The sequence below is a fragment of the Anser anser genome, assembly GCF_964211835.1.
Source record: "Anser anser genome assembly, chromosome: W".
In the NCBI taxonomy this organism is placed as follows: domain Eukaryota; kingdom Metazoa; phylum Chordata; class Aves; order Anseriformes; family Anatidae; genus Anser; species Anser anser.
The window spans coordinates 5,290,375-5,306,592 of NC_139731.1; the positions used below are offsets into that span (position 1 = coordinate 5,290,375).

The following is a 16,218-nucleotide window of genomic DNA, read 5'->3' on the forward strand; positions in this document are numbered from 1 at the left end:
GAAGAGGTTGAGGGTCTGGACAGTAGTCCAAACCCGGGAAGCAACCTGGAGAAGCGTGTCAAGATTGGGGGAAGTATTGAGCATAGGGATCGGGGCCGGACGGGGCGCTGAATCACAGCCAGTGCCACAGAAAAAGAACGGAGAGTCTTAGTGATCAGAGACTCCTTGCTGAGGGGCAGTGAGGCTCCCATTGGTTGCCCAGATAACCTATCCAGAGAGGTGTTCTGTCTTCCTGGGGCACGTGTCAGAGAAGTTAGGAAGGCTCTGCCACAGCTCATTAAACCGGAGGACTACTATCCTCTTGTTGTCATTCAGGTTGGATCCCGGGAAGCTGCAACTAGAAAAATGAGGAATATTAAAAAGGACTTTGCATCCCTGGGAAGGTTGTTGAAGGGATCAGGGGTGCAGGTAGTGTTCTCCTCTGTCCTCCCGCTGGGTGACCGGGACCCAGAAAGAAGGAGGAGAACGGGACAGGTAAATGACTGGCTGAGGGGTGGTGTCTGGACCAAGGATCTGGGTATTTCGATCTTGGGCAGTCCTTTGAGAAGCCGGGTATGTGGGCTGCTGACCGACTCCAACTCAGCAAGTGGGGCACAAGTGTGTTGGGGAGCAAGCTCTCTGGGCTGATTACCAGGGCTTTAAACTAGGTTTGACGGGGGAAGGGAGGGGAGCTAAAAGTGACAGAGAAGGGCTGGGAAAAGTTATCACTGCTGTCACTGTTGAAGATAGTAGGGAAAAACCTCCGAGTTGTCCCATAGGACTGTCTGAGGGCTCCTCAGAGAAGGTAATGATCCCAATACCCCATCCAGAATCTTCTTCTTGCATCCCTCCAGGGGTAACTGCGCCTTCTGCTTCCCTGAAGTGCCTGCATACCAATGCGCGGAGCATGGGAAATAAACAGGATGAGCTCGAGATCTGTGTTCGGTCACAGGGCCACGATCTCGTTGCAATCACAGAGACGTGGTAGGACAGCTTGCATGACTGGAACGCTGTCATGGAGGGCTATATCCTTTTTAGGAAAGACAGGCTGGGGAAGCGAGGGGGTGGGGTTGCCCTTTATGTGAGGGAGCAATTAGAGTATACCCAGCTCCACCTGGGGGAGGGTGAAGGACAAGTGGAGAGCTTGTGGGTGAGAATTAAGGGGCGGGCTGGTATGGGGGACACTGTAGTGGGGGTGTACTACAGGTCACCAGATCAGGAGGAGGAGGTCGATGAGGCCTTCTACAAGCAGCTGGTAGTAGCCTCATGATCACGGGCGCTGGTTCTCATGGGGGACTTCAATTATCCAGACGTCTGTTGGGTAAGCAACTCGGCCAGGCACGTGCAGTCCAAACGGTTCCTACAATGCGTTGAAGACAATTTTCTGACGCAGGTGGTGGAGGAGCCGACGAGGCAGGGGGTGCTTCTGGACCTTGTCCTTACCAACAGGGATGGGCTTGTTAGGGATGTGAAGGTTGGGGGCAGCTTGGGATGCAGTGACCATGAGATGGTGGAGTTCAAGATGGAACTTGGTGGAAGAAGTAAGGCTAAAAGCAGGATTGCTACCCTGGACTTTCGGAGAGCCAACTTCGACCTCTTCCGGGACCTGCTTGGGAGTATTTCATGGGCTAGGTTGCTAGAAGGCAAGAGTGCTTGTGAGAGCTGGGCAACATTTAAACAGCACTTCTTCCAAGCTCAGGATTGGTGCATCCCTAAGAGTAGGAAATTGGGGAAGGGGGGCAGGAAACCTGCATGGATGAGCAAGGAGCTCATCGATAAGATCAGAAGGAAGAGGAAGGTCTATGAAATGTGGAAAAAGGGCCTGTCCTCTTGAGAGGAGTATAGAAGTGTTGTCAGGGCCTGCAGGGGCGCAACAAGGAAGGCTGAAGCCCACCTAGAGATGAGGCTTGTAAAAGAGATAAAAGATAATAAGAAGGGGTTTTTTTAAGTATGTAAACAGTAAAAGGAAGACTAGGGATAATGTGGGTCCCCTGCTGAACGAGGGGAGTGTCCTGGTAACGGGAGATGCCAAGAAGGCGGAGATACTGAATGCTTTCTTTGCTTCAGTCTTTGCTTCAAGGACCCCCCCGCGACTCCTCGACCCTGGCGGGAGGAGAAAGGGGCTGGGAAATGGAGGGCTCCCACCTGGTTGACGAGAGAGTGGTTCGGGAGCGTCTGAGTGGGATCAACGCACACAAATCCATGGGTCCTGATGGGATGCACCCACGTGTGCTGAGGGAGCTGGAAGAGGTGACTGCCAAACTGCTCTCTATCATCTTTGATAGGTCTTGGAGAACAGGAGAGGTGCTTGAAGATTGGAGGATAGCCAATGTCACTCCGGTCTTCAAGAAGGGCAAGAAGGAGGATCCGGGAAACTACAGGCCAGTCAGTCTCACCTCTGTCCCTGGAAAGGTGTTGGAACAGCTTGTTCTGGATGCCATCTCCAAGCAATCGGAAGAGAAGAAGGTTATGAGGAGTAGTCAGCATGGATTCACCAAGGGGAAATTGTGCTCGACCAACCTTGTTGCCTTCGATGATGGCATCACCAGCTGGGTAGATGGGGGGAGAGCAGTGGATGTCATCTACCTTGACTTCAGCAAGGCTTTTGGTACTGTCTCCCATGACATCCTGATAGCAAAGCTGAGAAAGTGTGGGATAGAGGAGTGGACAATAAAGTGGGTTGAGAACTGGCTGACTGGCCGAGCTCAGAGGGTGGTGATCGGTGGTGCAGAGTCCAGCTGGAGACCTGTGACTAGTGGTGTTCCCCAGGGATCGGTGCTGGGTCCGGTCTTGTTCAACATCTTCATCGATGACCTTGACGAGGGAATGGATCTCATCAGTGTGTATAAATACCTGAGGTGTGGGAGACAGAGGGATTTGGCCAACCTCTTTTCAGTGGTCTGTGGGGATAGGACAAGGGGTAATGGCCACAAGATAGAGCACAGGAAGTTCTGCACCAACATGCGAAAGAACTTCTTCACGGTGAGGGTGACGGAGCACTGGAACAGGCTGCCCGGGGAGGCTGTGGAGTCTCCTTCTCTGGAGATATTCAAGGCCCGTCTGGACGCCTACCTGGGCAGCCTGCTCTAAGGAACCTGCTTTGGCAGGGGGGTTGGACCCAATGATCTTTCAAGGTCCCTTCCAACCCCTTCAATTCTGTGATTCTGTGATCATTTGGTAACCAGATGGCCAGTCCTGAATGGCAAAGGGAGGTATTGGTTATGTGGTAATAGGGCCAGGGAAGTGTTACCCCTAGGATGGAAGGGAGCTTGCACCCTGGGGGCAGTAATTCCAAATGTAAGTATTATTGAAAACATACGAAGCCAAACCCTCCTTGGGACCTATATACGCAAAATTAAGAGGACTCCAGATAATCCTCTAGTGAAAAGCAAAAGGGCATTTCACAGTTTCACGAGGTGGTTTATCCCTTCGTTAGGGTGAGTGAATTAGAGAAAGCTATTGTAAATATATCAGCTGTAATCAAAGAATTAGAAAATAACACTCTGGATGCGATCCCGGCACTATAAGAGGAGGTGTCAAGTCTGTCAAAGATGGTATTCCAGAATCTAATGGTACTGGATTTATTACTGGCCTTTCAAGGAGGGATTTGCACTATAATTAATGCTAGTTGCTGTATGTATGTAGACCAAATGGGGTGAATTGAGACTGATCTCAAAAATATTTGGGAGAAAACCAAGATCTTACATGAGTTGGCTCAAGGCAACACTTCCTGGGGATTTAGAGACATTTGGGAAAAAATGACCTCGTGGTTGCCTGGATGGGATTGGCTCAAGCAACTATTTGTTAGTATTCTAGTGATAATGGCATTGTATATCTGCCATCCCCCGTGACATATGAAGAAAAATATTGCACCCTGATGTTGGAAAAACTTAAGGGTAGGGGGATGTGAAGAGGTACAAAAACAAGAAGAGGGGGGAATTGTGAGAGGGATACAAAGATGGTGAAGGGTCTAGAGGGGAAGAGGCATGAGGAGCGGCTGAAGTCACTTGGTTTGTTTAGCCTAGAGAAGAGGAGACTGAGGGGAGAAGTCGTGGCAGCCTACATGGTTCCTCATGAGAGGGGGAATGGAGGGGCAGGCACTGATCTCTTCTCTCTGGTGAACAGTGACAGGGCCTGAGGGTTACTTTCTTTTCTTTCTTTTCTCCTTTCTTTTCTCAGTAACTTCCAGAGATTAAATAAAAAAGAGGGATTATGGGAGTAATTTTGAGAAGGATATGGTTGTTTGGATAACAATGAGTTCTGTTTGGCTGCTCCTTCACCCGATTTACACTGATGCCAGTAACTAGTTAACTCTGTTTTGTGTGAAAAGATGTGAAATATGTACTTTGAGGCAAGGGCAAGATGACCCAGAATTTGAAGAAATCTAAAGGATGATTAAGGGACAATTTAATCAGGAAGACCATTTTGTAAGGAAATATCTGATACATATGCCCTTGAATGTGCTACTAATCAAATAGGCTGGAAAACGAGGATAGAGTATTATAATGTTGTGAGAAACAAACTTGTGTTCTTGCAGTTGAATGTGTTTCTGCAGTGGAAAATTCCACTAACCTTGCATATTAACAAGTGATTGTGCAGGCATAACCCTGGGGAGTATGCTAAACATATAAGGGGAAGGTCCCACTGTCCCAAAATAAGGAGGATAGCTAAGAAAAACAAGACGAGCAGTGTGAATTCAGTCAAAACAAAAAATCACGGGCCCTCCAGTCATGAGAGAAGGAGGAAAAGGAAAAAATAACGGTTAATGGTCAAATAAAATTGTAAATATATGATATACTAATAAGTGTTGAATAGTTTGTGAACCTGTAGTACTCAGCCAATGAGGAAATGGGAGGAATCAAGTGTTGGGTAATCCCAGAATTAGAGGAAATGATAAAAAGAAAATGATTAAATATTGTGTATTAATCTGGACAAAGGAATCAATTAAGGAAACATCAATATTTTGGCCAAAATACAGGTCTGATGAAAATTCAGGCTTTAAATTTATATGTAAACAATAAGACTCCTTTTTCAGAGGAGTCAAGTTATGCTGCTTGCTGGATGCAGGGGGTAAGTCATTTTTATTGAAAAGGGATCAGGACCAGGAGAAAGAGGAGTCAGAGGGAAGGACGGGTCGATGGGAACCCTTGGATAATTTACCCCCTTCCTGTAATCCTAATATTGCACCGGCGGCAGCAGCAGTTGCTCCAGGAAGGGAGCCAGGGACTGCAATTAACTCTTTGCCTAGAGAAGGAGTGCACTGTAGGCTCTGGCAAGAATTAGAACAATCTAGAAGAGATACTGAGAAATTCCCCTTCCCTGATACTAACAGTACTAACACTCCTATGTATCCTCTTAGGGAGGTCCCAGTGGGACAAGGACAAATAGGTTATGTGAACTCCCCCCCTCATCAGCAGAGAGGTCAGGAGTTTTAAAAAGGAAATGAACTCCTTAATTGAAGACCTTACAGGACTAGAAGAGCAGTAAGATCAGTTTCTAGGGCATAATTTGTATTCCTGGGGGGGGGGGAAATGATGTCAGTCTTGAGTTAGTTATTCACTGGAGAAGAATGTTTAGGAGGGGAATGATTAGGCAGGCAGCTATAGAATCATAGAATATCCCGAGTTGGAAGGGACCCATAAGGATCATCAAGTCCAACTCCCAGCACCGCACAGGTCTACCCAAAATTTTAGACCATGTGACTAAGTACACAGTCCAATCGCTTCTTAAATTCAGACAGGCTTGGTGCAGTGACTACTTCCCTGGGGAGCCTGTTCCAGTGTGCAACCACCCTCTCGGTGAAGAACCTCTTCCTGATGTCCAGCCTAAACCTTCCCTGCCTCAGCTTAACACCGTTCCCACGGGTCCTATCACTGGTGATTATGGAGAATAGATCAGCACCTGCCTCTCCACTCCCCCTCGTGAGGAAGTTGCAGACTGCGATGAGGTCTCCCCTCAGCCTCCTCTTCTCCAGGCTGAACAGGCCCAGTGACCTCAGCCGCTCCTCATATGTCTTCCCCTCTAGTCCCTTCACCATCTTCGTCGCGCTCCTCTGGACACTCTCCAACAGTTTTACATCCTTTTTGTACTGTGGTGCCCAGAACTGCACACAGTACTCGAGGTGAGGCCGCACCAGCGTAGAGTAGAGCAGGACAATCACTTCCCTCGACCGACTAGCAGTGCCGTGCTTGATGCATGCCAGGATACGGTTGGCCCTCCTGGCTGCCAGGGCACACTGCTGGCTTGTATTCACCTTGGTATCAGCCAAAACCCCCAGATCCCTCTCTGCGGGGCTGCTCTCCAGCGTCTCATCCCCCAGTCTGTACGTATAGCCAGGGTTGCCCCTTCCCAGGTGCAGGACCCGGCACTTGCTCTTGTTAAACTTCATACGGTAGGTAATTGCCCAGCTCTCTAATCTGTCCAGATCTCTCTGCAAGGCCTCACCACCCTCGACGGAGTCAAGACCTCCACCCAATTTGGTATTGTCCGCGATCTTGCTCAAAAAACCTTCAAGTCCTTCATCCAAATTGTTTATGAAAGCATTGAAGAGGACTAGTCCTAGAATGGAGCCCTGAGGAACAAACCCCACTAGTGACAGGTCGCCAGCCTGATGTAACCCCATTTATAAGAACCCTTTGGGCCCGACTCGTCAGCCAATTGTTCACCCATCTTATTATGCTTTAATCTAGCTGTATTCTGTTCATGTTGTCCAGAAGGATACTGTGAGAGACAGTATCGAAAGCTTTACTGAAATCCAAAAGATTACATCGACTGGCTTCCTTTGGTCAACTAGCTGGGTGATCTTGTCATAGAAGGAAATTAAGTTTGTTACACATGACCTTCCCCTAGTGAACCCACGTTGGCTCTGACCAAGGACTGAGTTGTCCTTTAGGTGTTTTTCAATAACTCCCAGAACAGTTTTCTGAGATGTGGCCAGTGCAAAAGTCTTGTCAGGGATGAATCCTGAGGACCTTAAAGTTCATTTTGTGATTAAAGCCTGGCCATATATACAGAAAAGGCTCGGGAGGGGTGTATGTCAGGAAGGGAGTGTGGTTTCTTCTCACAGAAGCCACCCCTGCAGCCCCCTGCTGCCAGAACCTTTGCATGTAAACCCAGTACACTGGGGCACCTAGGTCATTGCTGGCCCATAAAGTATCAGGGCTTAAATTAACTAATGAAACCCTTAAGGTGATGGGGGTAGAAGGGGCTGGGATAACAGTGTTACTTTTTGGGGGACACCAAGCTGAGACTAGGGGATAAAATGATCACTGGGAAATTCTTGTATGCACCCAAGGCAGGGTCTAACTTGTGGGGAAGGGATTTGATGATGAAATTGGGCATTTGAATAGTAAGTTGTTACACTGGAATAATGGTGTTATTAATGGGGTGCTCTTAGACCCTGAGAGCAAAGATATGTTCACCTTTGAGTGTAAGGACCCTGAAAGGGGGCGGAAGTGACAATACAGATGTACAGTTGTACCTCAGGGGTTTACAGAGTCATCAAATTTATTCGAGCAAGGTTTAGAACAGATTTTGGAGCAATTCCAACCTCTGGAGGGGGTCTTACTGTTACAAGTATTTAGGGCATCTAGTGTCTGAGGGAAAACGAAGAATAAATCCAGAGAGGATTCAGGGAATTATTGAGCTACCCCTACCCAAAACTAAGAAAGTTTTTGTGGTTAATGGGATATTGTTGATTATGGATAGAAGAATACGCTCAGAACACAAAAGGGTTGTAACTTCAATTATTAGATGAGGAGCCTAATATACTTGAATGGACAGAAGAGAAAAATTATTTGTCTAATCTGCTGGACCCAGTTTCCAGAGGATGGCCTGAATGCGTTCAAGCTGTAGCAGTAACTGTTTTTTTTTTTTGGTGGAAGAAAGCGGGAAATTAAACTTTAGGGGTCATCTGATAGTTACTACTCCACACCAGGTTAAGACAATCTTGACTCAGAGAGCTGGGCGCTGGCTGACTGATTCTAGGAATTTGAAATATGAGGCAATACTGATTGAAAATCATGATTTATTGTTAACCACAAAATCATGCTTGAATCCAGCTGCCTTCCTAAGGAGAGGAGGAAGGGCTGGAGTGGATATAGAACATAACTGCCTGGATTTAATTGAGTATTAGACTAAAGTGAGACCCGATTTACAAGATGTTCCCCTTGAGGAAGGAGATATTCTGTTTATCGATGGATCCTCAAGGGCAGTACAGGGAAAGAGGTATAATGGATATGCTGTAGTTGATGGATTTAGTGAAGAAGCAAAAGAGATAGGACAATTACCCAATAACCGGTCAGCCCAAACATGTGAATTACATGCCTTGAATCAGGCACTCAAAGTTCTTGAAGGAAAAGAAGGAACCATCTATACAAATTCGAGATATGCATATGGGGTGGTTCATACATTCAGTAAAATCTGGGAGGAGGGTGGGTTGATCAATAGTAAGGAGAAGGAATTGGTCCACGAGGAGCTTGTAAAGCAAGTCGTAGATAATTCATTATTACCTATTGGAATTGCAATAATGCTTTTAAAAGGGCACCAGAAAGGGAATTCAGTCACTGTCCGAGGGAACCGGGTGGCAGATGAAAAAGCCCGGGAGGCAGCCTTGCAGTCAGAAATCACTATAAATTATCTTATACCTGAAATACCCTTAGCGGGGAGAAATTAAATAAGGAGAAATTAACGGTTGGTCAAATAAAATTGTACGTATATGGTATAGTAACAAGCGTCGAATAGGTTGTGAACCTGTAATACTCAGCCAATGAGGAAACAGGGCAGGAATCAAGTGTTGGGTAGTAGGGAATATAAGGTTATGATATACTTTTACTGTGTGCTGCTTGCAGGATGCCCTGCACTGCAATCGCGAATAAAAATGCTACTTCACTGAGATCCTCGCCTGAGACTGAGTTACTGGCTACAGATTGTTTCTGACAATGTGAACAATCTGTGAACTATTCTCATTATAATACTAAAATTCACACCCTTAGGCTGGTTGACCCTGGCCCTTCCTGTTTCATTAACAGCACCAGCTGTGGTCCTTTCCACTTTTTATGTAGGGGTTTTCCTTCCAGGTTTGCTAGTAAACTTGATCTCCAGGAGAAAGGGAGTGAACAAGTGCATCCACCAGAATCTTTGTGCTTAATAGTATGTATCTGTGTTGTGGTTTAACCCGGCTGGCAGCTAAACACCACACAGCCGTTCGCTCACCCTCCCCCCTCCCTCTCTGGGATGGGGGAGAGAAACGGGAAAGTGAAGCCTGTGAGTTGAGATAAAGACAGTTTATTAAGACAGGAAAATAATAATAACAATAATAATAATAATAGTGATAATGGTAATAGTATTAACAATAATAATGTGTAAGAAAACAAGTGATGCACAATGCAATTGCTCACCACCCGCTGACCGATGCCCAGCCTATTCCCGAGCAGCCAGCCCCCCCACCCCGGCCAGCCACCCCTATATATTGTTTAGCATGACGTCAGATGGTATGGAATACCCCTTTGGCCAGTTTGGGTCAGCTGTCCTGGGTCTGTCCCCTCCCAGCTCCTGCTGCACCCCCAGCCTGCTCGCTGGCAGGACAGAGCAAGAAGCCGAAAAGTCCTTGGCCTGGTGTAAACACTGCTCTGCAACAATTAAAACATCAGCATGTTATCAGCGCTCTTCTCATCCTAATCCAAAACATAGCACCCTACCAGCTACTATGAGCTACTTAACTCTGTCCTAACTGGAACCAGGACAATCTGTGGATGAGACTCAAAGTTTTTGCTAAAGGTAAATGGTAATCTGTAAGTGCTCGATTCCCAGTTACATGCATCTGATCGGATTTTCCAGTTACATTTACAGCATACGATTTTCCATATAGTATTTCAAACAGGCTTACTTTTTACTGAGCCTTGAGAGTTATCCAAATTCTTAGCAATGCTATTGGCAATACCTTGGTCCGTTTTAACTGTGTTTCTTGGCACAATTTCCTTATTTGTCCTTTCAGCGTTTGATTCATTCTTTCTACTTGGCCACTAGATTGTGGCCTCCATGGGGTATCTAAGTCCCATTTTATATTCAGTACTCTAGACATTTCTTTAATAACCATTGCTGCAGAATAGGGTTCCCTGTCAGAAGATGTTCCCTCAGGCACTTTAAATCTCAGGATTATTTCTTTCAATAAACATTTCACTACTTCCCTAGCCTGATTGGTTCAACATGGGAAAGCTTCTGACCAACCAGAAAAGGTATCCACAAACACAAATAAATACTTATATTGATTACACCTATTGATTTTCCAGAAAAATTGACTTACTGGTGCTCATCTGGAGTGATTCTCTTTTTTTTTTTTTTACCTCTTCAGGAGGATGTTTTACCTGTATTTTAGGGTTGCTTTTAAGGCAACTGGGTCGGGCTGGGATGTTAACTTTCCCTGCAGCAGCCCATACAGTGCTGTGCTCTGCACTCATAGCTACAACAGCAATGGTATCACACCAGTGTTGTGTCTGCTGCTGAGCAGTGCTGGCACAGCATCAGGACTCTCCCTAATTCCCCTGGGGGTGGGCAAAGATGTGAGAAAAGAAACATCACCAGGGCAGCTGACCTAAACCAACCAAAGGGATATTCCATACCATACGATGTCACACTCAGCAATAAAAGGTGGAAAAAGGAGGAAGAGGGGAGGGGTGGGCTCTCATTGTGAAAACGTCTGTCCTCCTCCCGAACGCCGGCTACGTGCGTTGAGGCCCTGCTTCAAGGACGTGGTCAAGCATCGCTCATTTGTGGGAAGTAGAGAGTAATTTCTTTCCTCTGCACTTCCACATAGCCTTTGCTTGTTTCGCTTAGTTTTCCCTTTCCCCCTCCCTTTTCCCCTTTCCTTTTTCCCCTTTAGTTAAATGGTTAATTGTTTAGTTCAATTGTTTAGTTAAATTGTTTAATTAATAATAATCTTTTCTTAATAATTATTTTTTTCCCTTTAATTAAATCATCCTTATCTCAACCCATGAGTTGTTCTTTCCTTTACTTCTTCCCCTCCTCATCTAAGGAGGGAGAGGGAGAGAGCGGTTGTGGTGTTCAGCTGCCTAGTACGGTAAAACCACCACAACAACTCACACTTTTGTGTTATACTTTTTGCAGTCAATAACATCTTAGCTCCAATAGCGTATCTTCTGACACTCTCTACCAGAGCTTCACCTCCCATATGGGTTTCTTGATGGACCTGGGTCATCAGTTGTCTCATTATTACTGGTGTAACAATGAATTGTCCATGAGCAGTTATCCACCGTCCATTTGAGTCTTTCACACATTTTAATAGCTCAGCTAGCTTTAATTCCTTTTCTGTATTCAGGAAAGGTTGCTAATATTTCTCTAGTGGATAATAGGATATTTATAGTTCCCTCAATGGCTGCTTGTTTGGCAGCTTCATCCGCCTTTTGGTTTCCCTTAATAATATCTGAGTTGTCACTGATGATCTTTGCAGGGTATCATGGCCACTTCTTTAGGTTTCTGAACTGCCTCGGGTAGTTTCAGGTTTTCATTTCCACGTTTAATAGGAGTACTTTGCGATGACAACAGTCCCCTTTCCTTCCATATAGCACCATGAGCATGTACCACTCCAAATGCATATTTTGAATCTGTACAAACATTAACTCACTTTCCTTCAGCTAGCTCCAGGGCTCTTGTTAGTGCTATTAATACTGCTTTCTGTGCTGAGGTGTTGGATGGTAATTCTCCTACTTCTTTTCTTCGGTTAATGTCATCTGGGTTTTCAAGAGGCATGTCCTTTAAATCCAGTCAGCTGTCATACACTTGTTCAATAACCTGTAAACAATCATGGTTAATTTCTTCTTCTTGATCAAGGCACTACTCATTTTTAACTGAACATCATCTTGTTCCATTAGCAAGGCCTGGTATTGTACCAAGTGACAGTGATAATGAGTGGTGTCCTTTTTGTTTTAATACCGCTGCTTCCATATGTGGTAAATATACTGTTATTTTTGTCCCATTGTCAACTTCCGGGATTCCTGTATCAACAAAATCATTGCAGCTACTGCTCTTAAACATCCACCCCAAAACCACTTTATCCATCTGTTTTGAGAAATAACCTACAGGTCTTCTCCAGTCTCCTAAATATTGTATTAGTACTCCCAGTGCCATGTGCCCCTTTTCATGGATAAACAGTTCAAATGGTTTGGTTATGAGGAGCAGCTGAGGGAGCTGGGGTTGTTTAGCTTTGAGAAAAGGTGGCTCAGGGGAGACCGTATTGTATTCTACAATTACCTTAAAGGAGGTTGTAGTGAGGTGGGGATCAGGTTCTTCTCCCAAGCACCAAGTGATAATATGAGGAGAATCGGCCCCAAGTTGCACCAGGGGAGATTTAGGTTGGGTATTCAGAGAAATTTCTTTACTGAAAGAGTTGTGCAGCATTGGAATAGGCTGCCTGGGGAAGTGGTTGAGTCACCATCCCTGGAGGTCTTCAAGAAATGTGTAGATGTAGAACTTAGTAGCATGGTTTAGTGGTGGACTTGTCAGTACTAGGTTAAAGGTTGGACTAGATGATCTTGGAGGTCTTTTCCAACTTGAATGATTCTATGATTCTATGAGTATATGGTTAGGTGAGGAAGTCCCAAGGCGGGGACTTTCATTAAAGCTCTTTTGATGTTATCAAATCCTTGTCTGTATTCCAAGGTCCATTCTGACAGTTCCCCTGGACCTTTAACAGCTTCATATTGGGGTTTAGCCATCAACCCATAATTTGGAATCCACAGCCTACACCAGCCATTCCCAGAAACCCCCTTTAATGTCTTGAAAATGGAGGTATTATATTCACACTGGCATTCTCTTAATAATCCACACTGTAAGAAATTATCAATAATGGGCTCCAGTGTTTTCCTTGCTTCTAATTTTATTGGATACTGTTTTGTTCTTAATGGTTTGTTCCTGTTTTGAGTTGTAACTTCACTGGTTCTGCCGATCTCATTCTCCCAGGTTTCTCTGTTGCCCATACAAATGGCACCACTGCATCCATGATGTTAGATGGTATTTCACTCAATCCTTTTCCCTGGAGCATCTTCAAAATTCCCCTGTAACAAATATACTTGTGCCTGCCAGGCATTATTTTCAGGAATATGTACTTGGATTTTTCCTTTCTCAAAGGTTATCGGGCACTCAGTTTATTTAATAGGTCTCGTCCTAACAGAGGCAAAGGACATTCCATCAAGTATAAAAATTCATGAGTCAATACTAATTTTCCAATTTCACATTTAATTGGTTGCAAAAAGGGTTTAACCTCTCGCTTTCCCATGGCCCCAATCACTAGCATAGAGAATTTACTCAGTGGTCCCTTGCAACTGTTTACTACCAAATAAGTGGTTCTTGTATCTACTAAAAATATTATAATCTCATTCCCCACCTTTACTGGAGCCAGGGGCTCTGCTGGGGCCATAGATGATTCTACCCCTGGTCCCCTTCAGTCTGATTCCTCTGTTCCAATCATTAACAGGTCTGCCTTGGGAACCCTTGTTAATTTTGTTTCCCTACACTGATTTAATTTTGGGCATTCCTTCTTCCAATGTCCCTCTTCTTGACAATATGAATACTGATTTAATACTAATGAATCAGAGGGGTGAGGATTAGATGTTACATATCTTCCCCTTCCCCTCTCTCTGCCTCCTTTTCCTACTGTTCTGCCTCTTCCCCCTCGTGACAACATTTGGGCTTGGACCACGGCTGTTGCAAGTAGACTTGCCTGCCTCTTTGCCTTCTTCTGTTTTTCCTTCTGTCTCTTCTCTTTCTCTATTTCATCTTTATTGTTATATACATTATAAGTTATCTCAATTAATTGGGAAATGAATATTCCTGAAACTCCATCTACCCTCTGTAGCTTTTTCCGGATATCGGGCGCTGACTGTTTACCTTATTTGCCTTATCATCCAGATTCAAATCTGTCCATTTTCTAACCCCTTCACATAACCTTTCATAAAATGCCAACTCTTTATCAGTTGCCATAATCATCACATTAGCATAATCAATTAATAATTTGCATTTTTCTAGTCTCATGGTCATTTCACAAAGAAAAACAAACAAACAAATCTACATAAGGTGTTTCAATCCATTTGCCTGTCCTTCAACAAAATAACATCAGTTGTAAAATAGTATTATATTCCAAAGCACCTAATTCCAGTCATTTTCCCCATCATCTAATTTATATTTAGGCCACCATTGCATGCAATATTGCTTCAGTTTTCCTTTTGTTAGGGGATCCCCACCAAACTTATTCCAGTTCTTAAGGATGCATCCTAAAGGTGAACAAGGTGTTGGTTTGGAAGAAGGACTCATCCCCATTTTACCACACGAAAGGTCTATACACCAAACAGAGGGGCCTATGCCCATTCCTTCATACACTCTGGTCGCCACCATCTACATGTATGAAATTATTTAAAAATACCACGAATGACCTACACCTTCATGCACTCTGGTTGTCACCGTCTATATGCATGAAATTATTTACCACAAATGCTGGCTCAAACAAAAACTCTTAAAACCTCTTAACCCCTCTTTTCACCCTAACTAAAAACAGTATCTCATTCACATTTGGCATTGCACCGCTGAGTTGCTTAACACCTTTGGACAGGGAGATGATCCCGGGAGTCCCTGATCAAAATGGTCGGTACACACTGGAGTCCTGTATATCCGTTCTCCCCGTCGGCAGCCAGCAAGACAATCTGGGCAAGGCTCTAAGGCTGTTCCATCTGGGTCACCAAAAACTGTTGTCCGATAAAGTTTGGATTCTTTACCCAGTCCAATAAGCCAAATACACACCCTAGGTTGAGATATTGTTTATTTCAGAATTGCGCAAGTCTGGGTATCAGGTGGCTTTCCACAAAACTGGCCTGACTCCAGACTTTCCCTGTTGATTTTTATACAGTTCTACACAGTCATTATCATAATAGCACATCCCGCTACATTCTAACTGGTTAGTGATTTACATATAGTTGCACAATCTAATCTAGAAAATTTACGCATGCTCATGGGAAGGGGCCTCATCTGAGCTAGGGTTGTATTGACCCGTGGGTGTGTTTTTTAGTATTATGATGAGGCAAGTTTATCATCAGGGCATCAGTGCTTCCCTATTTCTTGCCAGTTTGGCTGAGTCCCCCGGAGCATGTAGATTACCACATCCAGTTCCTAATACTACAGGATATTCTAGACAATAGATAATGCTAGTCTACATTCTTACAATCCAGATTATGGAACAGTGACTAGACCTAATAAAAGTTGCCCTGGTAACAGTCCTTACTCCAAACCAACCCCTTGTTCACTTTTAGGATACACCCTTAAGAACTGGAATAAGTTTGGTGGGGATCCCCTAACAAAAGGAAAACTGAAGCAATATTGCATGCAATGGTTGCCTGGTGGGCGTGCAGCAGGAGCTGGGAGGGGACAGACCCAGGACAGCTGACCCAAACTGGCCAAAGGGGTATTCCATACCATCTGACATCATGCTAAACAATATATAGGGGTGGCTGGCCGGGGTGGGGAAACCGGCTGCTCAAGGATAGGCTGGGCATTGGTCAGCAGGTGGTGAGCAATTGCATTGTGCATCACTTGTTTCGTACACATTATTAGTAGTACTATTATCATTATTATTATTATTATTATTTTCCTTTCTTTTCTGTCCTAATAAACTGTCTTTATCTCAAGCCACAGGCTTTCATTTCTTTTTTCTGATTTTCTCCCCCATCCCAGAGAGGGAGGGGGGAGTTGAGCGAATAGCTGTGTGGTGCTTATCTGCTGGATGGGTTAAACCACTACAGTATTTTTGGCGCCCAACATGGGGCACGAAGGGTTGATGCCTCAAAGAGGCACAAACAGCACTGCTCATGGCTCGGCTCTGGGCAGCGGTGGGACCCTTTGGAGCCGGATGAAACTGACCCTTATCTAACATGGGGCAGCTGCTGGTTTCTTCTCACAGAGACCACCCCTGCAGGCCTCCACTACCAGAACCAGGGTCTTGTCTCCCAGTCTGTACATATAGCCAGGGTTGCCCCGTCCCAGGTGCAGGACCCCGCACTTGCTCTTGTTAAACTTCATGCTGTTGGTGATCGCCCAGCTCTCCAGTCTGTCCAGATCTCTCTGCAAGGCCTTTCCACCCTCAACAGAGTCAATAACTCCTCCCAGTTTAGTATAGTCAGAAAATTTGCTCAAAACACCTTCAAGTCCTACATCCAAATTGTTTATAAAAACATAGAA

General features: G+C 45.0%; 1 protein-coding gene across 11 annotated transcripts in view; it reads right to left on the reverse strand.

The window, feature by feature from the left end:
* LOC310888667 (homer protein homolog 1-like) overlaps positions 1–16,218 on the reverse strand; it is a gene marked incomplete at its 5' end in the record, with an annotated part of 224,822 nt that overhangs the window by 112,769 nt on the left and 95,835 nt on the right. The window contains one exon of one of the 11 annotated variants that reach the window (XM_083815596.1): positions 5,492–13,049. The exons of the other annotated variants lie outside the window; for them this stretch is intronic. Coding sequence (XP_083671722.1) covers positions 5,669–6,601 — 933 coding nt within the window. The 3' untranslated portion in view covers positions 5,492–5,668. Of the gene's footprint in view, positions 1–5,491; positions 13,050–16,218 lie in introns of those variants that run through there. 11 annotated transcript variants of the gene reach the window in all.